This window comes from Agelaius tricolor, unplaced genomic scaffold (genome assembly GCF_023055355.1).
Source record: "Agelaius tricolor isolate 1412-34295 unplaced genomic scaffold, bAgeTri1.0.p SCAF_4, whole genome shotgun sequence".
Lineage (NCBI taxonomy): Eukaryota > Metazoa > Chordata > Aves > Passeriformes > Icteridae > Agelaius > Agelaius tricolor.
Genome location: NW_027269264.1, coordinates 12,046,387 through 12,060,212, shown reverse-complemented (window position 1 = coordinate 12,060,212; position 13,826 = coordinate 12,046,387). Strand labels below are relative to the sequence as shown.

General features: G+C 52.4%; 1 protein-coding gene across 1 annotated transcript; it reads right to left on the bottom strand.

Annotated features, from left to right (window-relative positions):
* Window positions 1–17: 17 nt before the first annotated feature.
* Window positions 18–13,782, bottom strand: LOC139589432 (serine/threonine-protein kinase PAK 3-like). The gene is made up of 13 exons (XM_071425903.1): window positions 13,690–13,782; window positions 8,206–8,243; window positions 7,698–7,820; window positions 7,074–7,196; window positions 6,768–6,847; window positions 5,657–5,720; window positions 4,361–4,409; window positions 3,118–3,230; window positions 2,477–2,594; window positions 1,731–1,830; window positions 1,105–1,301; window positions 503–640; window positions 18–107 (listed from the first exon to the last, which is right to left on the bottom strand). Exons 1-13 carry the CDS (start codon window positions 13,780–13,782, stop codon window positions 18–20), a joined length of 1,326 nt encoding a protein of 441 aa, XP_071282004.1.
* Window positions 13,783–13,826: the final 44 nt, after the last annotated feature.

Below are 13,826 nucleotides of genomic sequence, written 5' to 3'. Positions count from 1 at the left end.
AATGGCCTCTTCCAGGGCTAGTATCTCCTGTTGGCCATAAACTGCTGCGTGGCCATGATCAGAGGCGTCAGCTCGGAGGTCGGCTTGGCTGATGTTACAAACGGATGCTGCCCAAAGAGAAAAAGAAAAACATGAACTTGTACTTTCCTCACAGGCTGAAACAGGCTTTCTCTGGCTACCAGAAAGATACAGAAAGAAGAAAAGGAGGGCATTCTGGGCACCACTGTCTCCACATCCAGGACCTTGCTACATGAGGCAAAATGGCTCCCAATCCCACAAATCCGTGACTCCAGATGTCTTCAGCTTAAGGAGATTTGGTCTAGGTGACCTTGAAAGGCTCCTTCCAAGGCATCCTAGGCCAGGATTCTCCTTTGTTTTCCTTTGCAAGCCCCCAGAGGGGAGATTCTTAGGAGCGGGCCCCATCAGACGCCTTGGACTTGAGCAGATGAGGAGCCCCTGGCAGCGGGCAGCTGGCGCAGCCTGCAGCCGCTTTGCCTTTTACCTGCAGCAGTTCCTGGGCAGACCAGCGCCTGTCCTCGTCCCTCTCCAGGCAGCAGTGCAGAAAGTCTCGCAACCACGCCGACTGTTGCCTGGGCTTCTGCAGCTTTGGCCTGCCCCCGCTGCTGATCAGCTCTTGAACCTAGAGAAGAAGGAAATGCCACGCTCTACCTGTCTCCTTCGCACCCCAAACTGCTCACCCAAACATACACCCCACGGGACAGGCTCCACTCTCCCGTGGCACTTTACTCCCTGCCAGAGCCTGGCAGATACCTTTCCTACCCCTACTGAAAGAACACAAAGCCACAGGCAGCCATAGCCAGTCCAATAGGCAAAGGCTCTTGCCTTCACCCCTGATTTCACTGGCTGATGGGGACTAAAAGCCCAGCTTTGCCCTTTTGTCAAAGCTTCCCTCAAGCAAAAGGCATCACCATTTTTTGTGCGGTTCGTGCACTGCAATGGCAAGGGGACGATCTGGACAAGGAGCACGAGAGACTATGCAGCCTGGCACCTCTCATTTCCAGGTGTTAGCAAGCTTGCCAGGCAGAAGAATGGGAGCAGATTATGTTTGGGTGTCAGCAGTATCTGAGAGCAGTTGCAGCGCACCGTGCGGGAGGTTTTCATCCGGTAAGGAGGCGCCCCTTCCACCATCTCGATCCCCACAATGCCAAAGGACCAGATGTCCACTTTGGGGCCATAGAGCTTCCTGGTGAAGATTTCTGGCGCCATCCAGTAAGTGGTCCCAACAGCTGATCTCCGTTTGCTCTGCTCAGCGGTCAGCTGAGCAGCAAGGCCAAAATCAGCTGAGGAGAAAAAACAGGCCAGCGTGAATGAGGAAAGCAAAGCAAAGAAATCCCCACTGTACCAATGTCCAAGAGGGCAGCGTGGAACCCGGCTGCCAGCAAGGGGCCATGCTGCCATTCCTCTGGCCTGCAGCCGAGGAAATACGGAATTGGCCAGTTAGCAAAAGCCCCAGCTTTCAGGCAGTGGCTTTTAGTGCCCTGAAGCTATTAGACTGTAAGTGCCTTGCTTGGGAAGGGACACACGCACAAGCCAAAGGCACTCCTGAGCCCTTGTTCCCAGCAACACCTCCCTGCACCTTGGGGCTGTGCTCTGCACTTGTATCAGGGCAGCCTGGACTGCCACAGGCACCACTGCAGGGAACCGGCAGTCACCCAAAGGCAGCCCCACACCGCAGCCTGCCACGGCTGAGCCTGGCCAACAACACCCACCCAACTTGACGGATCCGTCCAGACCCAGGAGAATGTTGTGGCTTTTGACGTCCCGGTGGATCACTTGCTTGGAGTGAAGGAAATCCAGGCCTTGCAGGCACTGAGAGAGGAAAAAGAAACACCAGCCTAAGTGGATTTCATCCCACAAGCGGGGAAGTGGCACATCTGCAACACTGCAACATTCCTGGGCCATGCTGAGCCATGGCACGACAGGCTGCTGGCAAGGGCAAGAGCTTGCTGCTCCAACACGAGGACAGCAGTGCCTTTCTAAGTGAGGGTGTGTTTGCTTCTGAAAGAGAAAGGACAATTGTTCCTCCGGCCACTGCCCTGCAACCACAGACTGAAGCAGCACTGCTGCAGTGGCTGTGCTCTCTCCAGCCAGACAAGAGTGGATGCTTTTGCAAACACCCCTTTGGTGCAAGGCTCTCTTGGAGGCTGAGCTCCATGACAGCCCAGTGTGTATCTTTGTCTGTGCCACTTATTTTACATTGTGCCACCAGCAACTTTGCCCGTCCAGGGAAGGAATGCAGCACACACAGGCTCCAGGCAAGTGTTTAGAGAAGCAAACACAAACACACTAGAAGAAGGGCAGGGACACTGGCAGGCACTTCAGATGCTCTTGCTACTGCCAGTCATAAGAGAAAGGCAGCAAGGAGACTCAGAAGATGAAATCTCTCCTCTCCTTGTCACCCATTTGGAAGGACCATCCCGACCAAGGCATGGGAAGCACAGGCACCATCCCTTACCTCCCGAGAGACAGCTGCTATCTCTCCTTCTGCCAGGCGAGTCTCCCTGATGACATCGTGTAAGGAACCTCCGTCCATGAATTCCATCACGAGCCAGAGTTCCTCGTCCAGCAGGTAGCTGAAAGGAGGAAACAACAGCCTGGAGATGAAGGCGTGCACTCACACCACCTGATGGATTCTTGTTTCTGTGTCTCTCTCAGAGGAAGACAGGAGGAAGTGAGCAGTCATTCACTACGCTCTACAGGCCTTGAACTCTGGGCAATCTAAAACACTGCTTGGTATATCCACACCAACGAACAGGCCAAGGGAAATACAATCCGCAGTGCTTCGGCAACACTTCAGACCCATGGGGAAAAAATCCAACCCCAAAGCCAACAAATCCATGGGGAGAGAGCACAGGAACTTTGAGGCTGTTGGCTCAGTAAGATAGGGCCAAGTCCGGCCTTTGAAAGCGCCCTTCAAACTCGGTATGCCAGGAAAGAGTAATGCAGCCCCAATGCAATCTCCTCCCAAGACACTGTAGATCAGCCCAGAAACAGGAATGAACAGCTCCATCCTCTGCCATCCACCAAAGGAGTGCTTGAACCTCTGGCTTGCAGGATGTGAATGACCTTTCACAGCAGAACAGCAGAGCCACTCACCTGTCTACATAGTTGACAAGGTTGGCGTGCTTATTGCCACGCATGACCTGGATTTCATTCAGGCACAGTTCGCTGCCGCTCTCTTGCAGGAGACTAATTTTCTTTATGGCCACCTAAAACGACATGGAAAACCATGAACCAAAGAAGTCTGTGGCACAGGACCACAAGGGCAACATGGAGACAGTGATTATGGGATGACAGTGCTGGGCTGGGCCAAGCTGCCTTGTGACAGGACATCAGACCGCCTGCTCGGGCACCTCCCAGGACACAGAGCCACATAGCCTCTGCCTTGGAAACCTGGCAGAAACACGCTCTAAGCTCTCCACCTCAGAGGTCTAACAACACTCACTGTGCCCAGGGCCAGTCTTCTCCCATGGCCTTACTTTATCATCCCCATGCTCATTCACACACCTCTTGCAAGCAGGAAGCCATTTTGTGCCAGTAAAAATGGAGCAAAACTGCTGGGAAACCATTGGCACTTCTAGGGGATTGGATCATTACTCCAGCGGTCACTGGCATTCTCCATGGCACAACAACAAAGCAAACAGTTAGAGATGTGGCAGATAAAATGCTGTCCTAAAAACATCCTGAGGGCTATTCCTCCTAAGAAATACAACCCTACATACTTCACGATGAAAAAATGCCACGATGATGAAAACATCATTAAGGACACCTCCAACAACCACAATCCTAGCACTTCCTCACTCCAGGAATTTTCATTTTGCTCCACTCAAATACTTTTCTTCACACCACTGACTTTTGCAATTACTGCCTGACTGTAAAAAGAAATAACCCAGGCCATGATCTTCTAGGGATATACACCGGGCTATGAGCAGGGCTTAGGCCCTTGAGAGACTCCTTGCAGACCACTCTGTCTAAGCACAGTTCCAAGGGCAGCACTGCAGGTGCCTACAGAACTATCAGCACGATTCCCATCTATTTGCTAACAGCCAGAAAAGAGAACTCAGGAACCCTGCAGCCCCAAAGAGCAGTGCCATGCTCTGAGACACCACCTGGGCACTAAGACCCAGCCAGCGTGTCCTCCTCTGGCCTCCTTGCATTCCCAGGGGTAGCTGAGAAGGACAAAATCTGTCCCCACTGTATTTGGCAGGGAGGACACTGCTCTGCACTTCATCTGCCTTTGCAGCAAAGCTCTCCTGGCCACCCAAAGCTCAGCCACAGCTCACACCAGAGGGGAGGGCACTCGAGAGCTGCAGAAGCTGCGGCGCTGCTTGGCGCTTACCTCTTCTCCTGTGGCAGTCTCCACTGCCATGCACACCGTGCCGAAACCCCTAGAAACAAAACAGCAGCGGAGAAAGAAGAAGTCCTTTAGTCCCTGCCACTGCAAGACACTGCAGTCCAATGGCAAATAAGTCCTGGGGCAAACAGTAAATGGAATAGGACAGATTCTCCTCTGGGTCTTTTCCCCCTTTTCTCTTTCTGTATCTGTACATGTGTGGGATTTTTCCAGGAACTTGCCAGTTGGGCCTTCTCACACTTCTCCCTGGAGCCTGTCTGCCAAACTCAAGCACCACTACTGAGGCCTTCTGAGAAGGCTGAGGCCACGGAACAGCCATTGCAGGAAAGCCTCCAGACACAGATCCCTTCGCCAGCTTGCAAGGAAGTTAGTGCCCGGCCACAGCTGCAGCCACAGCCAGAGCAGGGAAAGGCTTCCATTGCTGCACACACAAATGGAGAAGTCCTCAAAACACAGGATCCTTGGACAGCGGCGTTCTGAGTCCAGAGCTGTTGTCAGCTGCTTCTCTTCGGTGCACCAGACACCTGGAGGACTCTGCTTTTCTGAAGATTTCTCGTACATTTGCCTTCTCACAGGGAAAATGTTGCAAATCAGTCCCATTTCCAGTCAGCAGAGCCGGCTTTCAAAGGGAACAGCTTGGTGGATCCTTTGCAGGAAAGGCCTAAACCCCACAGGATCCACCAGGGTTCTGCCATCAGCCAGATGATGCCTTTTCCTCTGGAGTGCATTGGCACTGGCCATTGCCCTGAAGCTTTGTCTTTTGCCACCTCAGCTACAAAAGAGAGCTGCTTCTTTCATTTCTGCTTTTGGCTGCTAGGCTAGGTGGTGGCCATCCAGACCACTGAATCTTGCTTTCAGCAAAATACTGGAAAGAAATGTTACCCAGAGCTGTTCCCTGACAGCTGTCAGCTGCTGACTTGACCTCTGAGGCAACAAAGTTTCTCCTCCTTTCATTCCCACGCATTCTGTATTCTTTTGAGACATGCCAAAATGATTTCTCCTAGGAAGAGCGGCAATCAGGTGCAACAGACTTGAGGGACAGGAGATCTGCCAGGTGCTGCTCTTTGCCGCAGAAAAGACATTGCCAGCGTCCAGGTGTCTTTGCCGCCCTGCCTTCGGACCACAGCTGTAAATGCTGACCAGTACTGAGAGATCATCAGGCATCATCCTAACGCAGTGTCTGAACAGCTTTGGAGCTTGCCTGACGTCGCTCTGGGGAGATGTGACGCCAGCAAAATGCACAGGCCCTGCCTTTGAAGAAGGAGCTGTGGCTGCACTCACCCTTTGCCAATGGTTTCCAGCTCTGTGTATTCAGCCTCAGGATCTCCCTCGCTCACCAGCATCTCTGTAAAAATCCCAAGGAAAGATGCTCACTTCAAAAGAGATCCCACCCTGCAGCAGATCAGAAAGGCAGCCCCACTCTCTGCGACTCTGGGCCCTTTCAACTCAGGCAGTCGGCAAACAACAACACCACCGCACCACCACCACCACCACCTCAGAAACAACAGCAGCAAGACGAGCAGCCCTGCAGCACAGATGGCCTGTACCAAACTAGACGTCTAAACTAAAATCTAAGCACGTGCAGAAACAGTCAGAGGATACAGGGATCAGAAAGCTGTAACCAAGAGAACTGGTTGTTGTCTAGAAATGTTAAGGGCAGCAGGAATAACAAAACCTTGCTGTTCCTGGCAATCAACACTCTGTGACCTTCAAGCAAAGCTTTAATCCTTGCAAACATCAAAGGCATCTTGGCTCCTGGAATCAATTGTTCTCAACAGCTGCCCTTTGCAGAACAGCAAGAATATTGCAGAGTGCTTCCAGCAGAAGCACAATCTGCAGCTTTAAGCAGGACAATTTTGCCTAAACAATGGCCTTCTGCCTTTCAGGAGCAGCAGCTCATGTTCCAACCTACTGTGCTGGGCCTTAGGAATGAGGTGCCTGAGCCTTTAGGACAGGCCGAGTTCTGAAGATGACCTTGGCCGTGCCCCACAGGAGCTCCTTGAGGCCTACTCATTGGCTGGGTCACGGCCTCCTGCTCAGCCAGAAACAATCTCTGGTTTGCCTTTTGCCTCCAGGGAAGCTCAGGCAAAGCCAAGCCAGGCTGAGCTGCTCTCAGAGGCAGGAGCAACACCCCGGTGACCCCTCACCACCTCAAAGCACAACAACAGGTCCTGTGTGGAGGCCTCAGGAGCTGGCACTCAGCTGAGGAGGAACAGGAGCTGGGACAGCTCATGCCGACACACGCACACACAGGGCACTGCTCCAGCAGACAAGGATCACAAAGGACGTACTCAGCATGGCCAGGCACTTGTCCTCTGTCCTCTCTCCCAGCTGCTCTCTGCTGCCAGAGGAGCTACTGGTGCTCCAGATGCACGAGCTGCTCCCGCTGCACTTGCCAGCTTGGGGACTGGAGGCTCCTTCAGAGCCTTCTGCTGCAGCTCCTGCAGGTGCCAGGACAGAGGAGGTGGAGCTCTGGGAAAAGAAATGAGTGAGGTCACAAATGTGCCTGGCAGAGGTGCCCCTGCCATCCCATTTCAAATGCAAGCCCCCGGGAAGATGCTGCTGGCCACAGCCAGGGCTCTTCACCTCTCAGCTTTTGCAGCCCGCTTCTCCAGCTCAAGGCCCAAAATCCAAAGGCTGCTTTTACACCACGGACAAAATGACACCACACACACTGCTAACCAAAGCAGGCACTTACTGATGATGTTTGCTCTGGGCCTGGGCTGACAGCAGGGGCAGGTTCATGAGCACCTTCCTCCTCTTCAGCCTCTTCCTCGCGTGCAGAGGCAGCCAGAGCAGGTGCTGACGCTGCCCTTCTGCTCTGGGGACACACAGCAGCATGAGGGACAGGAAAGAACCTGGCATTCACCACCTCACCTATATTCAGCTACAGGCCCCGCTGCATCTCAGCTGTTCCTTTAGCTACTGACAGCTGCTGTCTGCGCAGGGCCAGGTCCCTCCTGGGGACAGTGTCTCCTCATATCCTGCAAGCTTCTGAACTGCACCTTTGCACTGCTCTCTTCACTGGGGACAGGGAGCCTGCACAGCCACTGGCCACCAAGGGCCTCACTTGTACCCCAGCAGCATGCCAAGACATCCTAATGCTACCTCCTGTCTCTTGCTAAGACAAATTCACAGCCCCTTTCAGAACAGTAGGAAGGTGATCCCTGAACTTCCAAGTTCCAGGCCTCACTGCCTGCGGGAAGGGCAGGAAAGATTCCAGCCCTCAGCATCTTCAGCCAGGCACGGGAGGTGCTGTCTGATCAGAAACTTGCAGCTATGCTTTGCTCCAGCCACAGGACTGCCCAGAGCTGCCACTTACTGATGCTGCATGCTCAGGCCCTGCAGTGGCAGCAGGTACACTTTGCTGGGCATCTTCCTCCCCTTGGGCCTCTTCTTCAGGAAGACACACAGCCACTGGAGGCTCCGAGGTTCCCTCTGGGCTCTGCAGACAGACAGCAGCGTCAGGGACACGTAACCTCCTTTATATTCAGCTCTAGACCCAGATGCACTCAGGAGAAAGCATCTGCAGAGAAATGGGATTCTAAGGTGCTCAGACTCAAGTAGAATGGGCCAGCTAGATGGGACTGCACTCTCTTGTACAGGAGAAATTCCATCATGGCAGCCACCACTTTCAGCTGCTTAAAAGTTCTGGAAAGGAACGGGAGAAAACAGCCCTGGGTCCTCCTGCTGCTGCTGTTGCTGCAAAGGGCCTGGGCTGTACTTTCATTCATCCAGCCAGGCTGGCACCGGACTGCAACCGGCCCAGCTCACAGCTTGCTCCGCAATTGCCAAATACTACCAAGGCCAGAGGCTCCTTTGCCACTCACCCAAAGAGCGGATTCTCTCCAGGCACGGCTGATGTGACCTGCAACACACAAGGGAAAAAGAACCAGATGCTCTAAGAAAACTGCCTGTGCTGGCCATGCCCACCCCAAAGTCAACCCAAAGACAGAGCATTCTGCTTTCACTACACCACTCCAGCAGCATCCCTTGTGGCACACAGCAAGCAAGACAACAGCAGCACAACATACTGCCTGGTGTCTACCTTTTCTCCTCTTTGGCCACTCAACCCCTAGAAACTTGAGACTGAGAAAGTCTACAAGTGGTTCTCTAACAGTCATTGCTTCTGCCCCACCTCACCCAGCAGCCCCTACAGCTCCTGTAGGCGCTCTTTCCTGTATTTCCTCCTCTCTTTCCTGTATTTCAGTCTTCTCAAGACATTGCATGCAGCAATTGCCATGAGCTTACTGAAAACCTTTCCCCAGGGAGGCTTCACCCAAGTCCCTCTGAGCCATGGTGGCAGTTCTATCATGACACAGCACAGGAACAGCTCCTGTGTGTGGGAGCATACAAGAACTCCTCAGAAATGGCTGTCTCAGAGGCCTTTACAAAGCACATTCTGTGATTTCATCACAGAACAAATGGCTCTTTTAGCGCGCAGGAAGTGTCAAGTTCCACAGGCACATGCTGGGATGAGGGAATGCAGACAAGAAGCCTTGAACTGAGGGACTTTGCCTCAGTCCTGGAGAGCAGTGCACAGCTTTTACAAGGACTCCTGCCAAGCTCTCTCTCCCAGTCTTCCCATCCTGGAAGTTGTCTTGCTTGAGCCAGCAAACTGAGGAGACTCCAGACTCCATTGCCACAGGCCGTGGCACGGCAGGAGCGGAATCCCCGCAGGCTACATCACAAATGCTGCCCATGCCCCACTGGCTAGAGACACGCCCTTCTTAGCTGGAGCTGTGGGCACGGGCGTTACCCAGCTGAAGGCCTCTTTGTGGCATTTGGGTTTCCATATGCTGCACTGAAGAAAAACGTCTACTTACGTGCCAGGTGGGTGAAAAAGTACCCGGAATAAGCCACGGTAAAAGCCGTGAAAGCTGCAGCACACACTCCCTCCATGGCTGGAGCAGTGCTGCTCAATCTGCAAGGGACAAAGCCTGTAGGGAGAAAAGAAAAAAACTCAGAGTCCTGCTGGCAGAGACCTCGTCGATCAGCAGGCTCCCCTGCAGTGAGCGTGCCGCAGAGCTGCTCTGCACACTGAGCCCTTGCCGGCCTCGGCACAGCAACTCTGCCTGACAACGCTGCCATGCGGCCGCTGACATCACAATAGCAGTGCCCTGGGCTGCTTTGTGAGTTCATGCACAGAACCACACCTTCTCCACAGATAATGCCAAAAAAAGCCTGCAGCTTTCTCCTCTGCTACAAAGCCACACAGAAAGCCCTCCTAGTCCATCACCTGTTGCTCAAGGCATCTAAGAGTAAAAACACACTAAGCCCCTCTAGCCCACACTGAGAAGCTGAGCACTGAGAAGGGAGCAGGATGTGAGGAACCACATTAGTGCTCTTTGGCCACTATTGCTTCTGAGCAAAAACCAGAAGGCTTCTTCCAGCGGGACCTCCCTTAGTTCCAGAAAGCAGCAAACTATCAGAACCCAGGAAATTCCTCTGGCTGCCCTGGAGGGCTCAAGCCGCTGCCCGGGGGCTCAGAGACTTTGGCACAGAGCCCAAGACACCTGTGCCTTTGATTTAGCCCTTGGAAAAAACAGTCACCAATCTTGATATGAAGAATTACAAGTCAAAAGGGTTTAAGTAGAATAATAGGTAGTTTGTCACCAGCTGAAAAATAGATTTTTGAGGTTTTGAAAATGACCGCTTGGGGGTCTCAAGATGGAGGAATTTGGATGTGCCTTGTCCTTCTTCCTCCTTCTTCCTAGCCACCATCTTCTGAGTGATGTTGGCACTTTTAGATTGGTTTAGAGGAGAAGCGCACTGTCTCACATAGGTGATAGGTATTGGGAAGTTATTGTAAATAGTGTACACATAGTTTTGGGTATAAAAAGACAACACTGCCTCTGAGGTGGGCAGAGTGTCTCAACCCAACCTGCTAGACAGACCTTGTCGGGTCGGAGAAAGAATATCATAGATAAGAAACAATAAACAACCTTGAGACCAAGAACAGAAGAGTTCCCACTCCTTCTTCAACTGCCGGGCTGAGGAAAGAGACTTTCTAACGCATCTCAGGGTCACTCTGACCAGCAGAGATTGCAAGAGCAAACAGGGAGAAGCACGACTTCAATGACATTGAGAGTTTCCTCCTAGGTACAGAGACAAGGCCATGTGTCTTTCAGCACTGTTTATTCAAAACATTTTACATCACTGCCGTGGCTGGGATTTCAGCAAGGAAACGCCATGACAGGAAATGCAAGGAGGATCCTTCTCTCTGACTCACTCTAGCAGAGAGGCCTTGGCACCAAAGCACCACCACCATTTTTTCCCCCCACTTATGTCCTTCCTCAGTAATTTTTAGAACACAGGGCTGAGATGGGTGGCACTGAAGTGACAGCTCTGACACACAGCTGAAACCATCAGGGCCAGGGGGGCATGTGCGACTGTTTTTCTTCTCCAGCAGAACAAGGCAAGCCAGAGTGCTGACACTGATACCAAGCGAGTTCAGCCAAGCCCAAAGGGAGTGCAGCCAAGCCCAAAGGGAGTGCAGCCAAGCCAAGTGCAGCCCAGCAGGCTGGGAGGAAGAGGCAGCAAAGCGGCAGATCCCATTGCCACGCACACGCCCGGCGTGGCGGTCTGATGGCAGCGGCAGTGCCAAACAGAGCTCCGCAGGGAGAGACAGACACCCATCACCATCGCCACTGCCACCAGCACTGCCGCAGAGAGGGAGCAGCAAACTGCCACTGCAGGGCCAGAGCTGCTCCCGGCAGCACCAGCAGCCCCCATCTACCATCAGAACCATGCTGGAAGCCCTGGCCATCCTGTCTTTGCTCCAGGGGCCCCGTGTGACACTGCACCTTTCTTGCTTAAGCCATTACCTCTTTCGCACAATTTTCTTCCTATTGTCGTCTACTGCTTTTTTTTTCTTTTTCCCCTCACTACATTATAACTCTAACATTCTCAGCTTCTCATAGATTGGTTTTTCCATTGTCCCCCTCCATTGTGGTGGAGAAGGGGAGAGAGGAGAGGCTTTCCCAGGACTATCTCAAGATGAGGACATAGAAAGGAGGGAAGGCCTTAGAAAGAAAAAACCACACTCAGGATGCCTCTTTGGGAGGGAAGCAAATGTGCAAGCTTCTTAATATCCAGCCACAAATCTCTGGAGTCTTGACAGCCAAGAAGCACAGGTAGCTGCAAACCTTGTTGTGAGACACTGGAGGACATTGCTGGCTCAAGCCCTTTCAGGCGCTTGTAGGTGGGGAAAGGGGCAGATCAAGCCTTGCTCTGCTGAGGCCATGCCCTACTCTGCACGCCCCACACCCCCAGGCCTGCATCCCAGCCCAGCTGTGGCCGCTGATCCCTGGCACACCAGAGGCAAGGCTCCACACCTGTGTCTGGAGCCCCTAACCCAGCTCCTAAATGGCCAGGTGAGTGGCAGCCCCATGTGGGGGAAGGCCCCAGGAAAGCCAAAGGCTCTTTACCTCGGGATGTGTGGCCACCACATCTCTTGACCCTACCTCCGCTTGGTCTCATTTGCAAGCTGAGCTTCCTATCCCCTTTCAAAGCCTTTCACAGTCTAGTGCTCTGTCAACAGTGCCTCAGTTCCATGGTGGGAATTCTGAAGTCCTTTCAGAGAAGCCTTGCCTGAAAGAGAACAGGTCTGGCTTGCAGTGCATTGCCCTGGAGGCCTTAGGAAGTTGCTTTGCCAGCCCTTACCCACTTACTGGCCAAAAAACACATGTGAAAGACTGAAGCTTTGCCAGCTGTGACAGTGGCCCAAAGAGAAGGCAGTTAGGGGCAAAATAAGGAGAATTATTTTGGTGCTGGCACGCACATCAGGTACCAGGTAGGTGAGAAAAGCCATCTGTAAATAGCTCAGCTGACAATCAGGGAGGGGAAGGTGCAAAGAAAAGCAGAGGTAGAAATCTCAAAGGAATGAGAGGACTATGGACAGAAGTTGAAACTAGCCTAAAGAAAAAGAAAAAAAAGAGTAATTGGATAAAATACTGAAAAAATTAAGCAAGTCTTCTCTTGGTGCTGGATGGTGCATTGGGGGATAGTGTTGGCAGCTTTGGGTGCCCATCCCAAAGCCATCACGTGTTTTCCCTCTGCTCTGAGACGGGTTCAGACAGGCTGTTGATCTGCATGGCCACTCCCAGTTGGCCCCAGAGTCCTCTCCACTTCATGATCAGCTCACCATAAGTTTTCTGGCTGTCATCCGTTGTGGCTTCTCTTCTCCTGAGCCTTGGTGTTGGTCACTGTTGTCTGAGGTGTGGCTGTGTGGTCATTTTTGGCCCGTGCCCTCCAGGACAAACCCCCACACTCCCCCTTTTTTGTTTTATTTAAAATGAAAGGTATAACAATCATAGTAAAAATAATATCTTCTTATAGCTAAAACCAACACAATACTTAGTAGATTTTAACAAAACTTGGGAATTAAAATAAACAGGTGGGTTCATATGGAAGACATAACCAAACAATAAGTAAATACAATTTTCATTTGCCCTCACTTCTCAGGCCCTGACTCCCAGACGGCTCCCGCCACTTCATTCCCCCTCACTTACCCACAAAACAAAAGAGAACAGAAAATCAAAGCCAAAAGACTTGGGGTGACACCTTTCCCGAGTGGCCTTCAGCAAAAACACACAAGTCAAAAGAAAAGGTTTCATGGGGGACTAGAATGGGGGAACCTTCCGGTGATGCAGGGCACAGGACTCCTGTGGGGGCAACAGAGTCGGTCCTCCAGCTGTTTTATTCTCAACTTCTATTATAGCTCTGACCTATGAAATATGTATTGCAGCAAAAATGGGAGTCTGCTAATACAAGAGGAAAGCAGGGGCAGGGTTGAGGGCAGTCAGAAAGTGGGATAGGGTAGAATCCAGGATGCCTGCCAGGGCCATCCTGGCAAGGGGTCAGAAGAGGAGGGGAGATGGCAGATGGCTGGTGGCTCGCCTATGCTTGCTCTTCAGCAGGTTCCATCTCCCGGCCTGTCCTTCCCAGGGACAATGGGTTCAAGGAAGCAGGGGTGGAACAGGAAAACTGGGAAAGGAAGTCTATCAAATATTGTGCAACTAAAATTTAAATTTAAATGGTAGTCAAATATACCGTCAGTTACCACCAAACATAGCAAAGTAAATGATTTTCAATAATCACGGTATCAAATGTATATTGAAACGATAAACAGGAGACCATGGGAGAGGTTAAAGTCTAGGGGACATTCTTCCAGGCCACAGCCCCGGGAAGTGCCCTAGCAGGCCCACAGGCCTCCACAGTGGCTCAGGGCAGGTCCCAACTGCACAAGTTTTCACTCCCTCATGTTGGCCTTGGTTCCCGTGGCAGAACTTGCCTTCCCGCTGGACACTCACTTGCGCCTGAGCCCCTGGAGAAGCCCGGCTCCCTCCCCCTCTGCCCACAGCCACAGCAGCATCCCCAGCAGTGACACCACTGCTCTGCTCCATTCTGCCCTACTCTGCTCCTCTAGCCACAGCTGCAATGCCTCTAT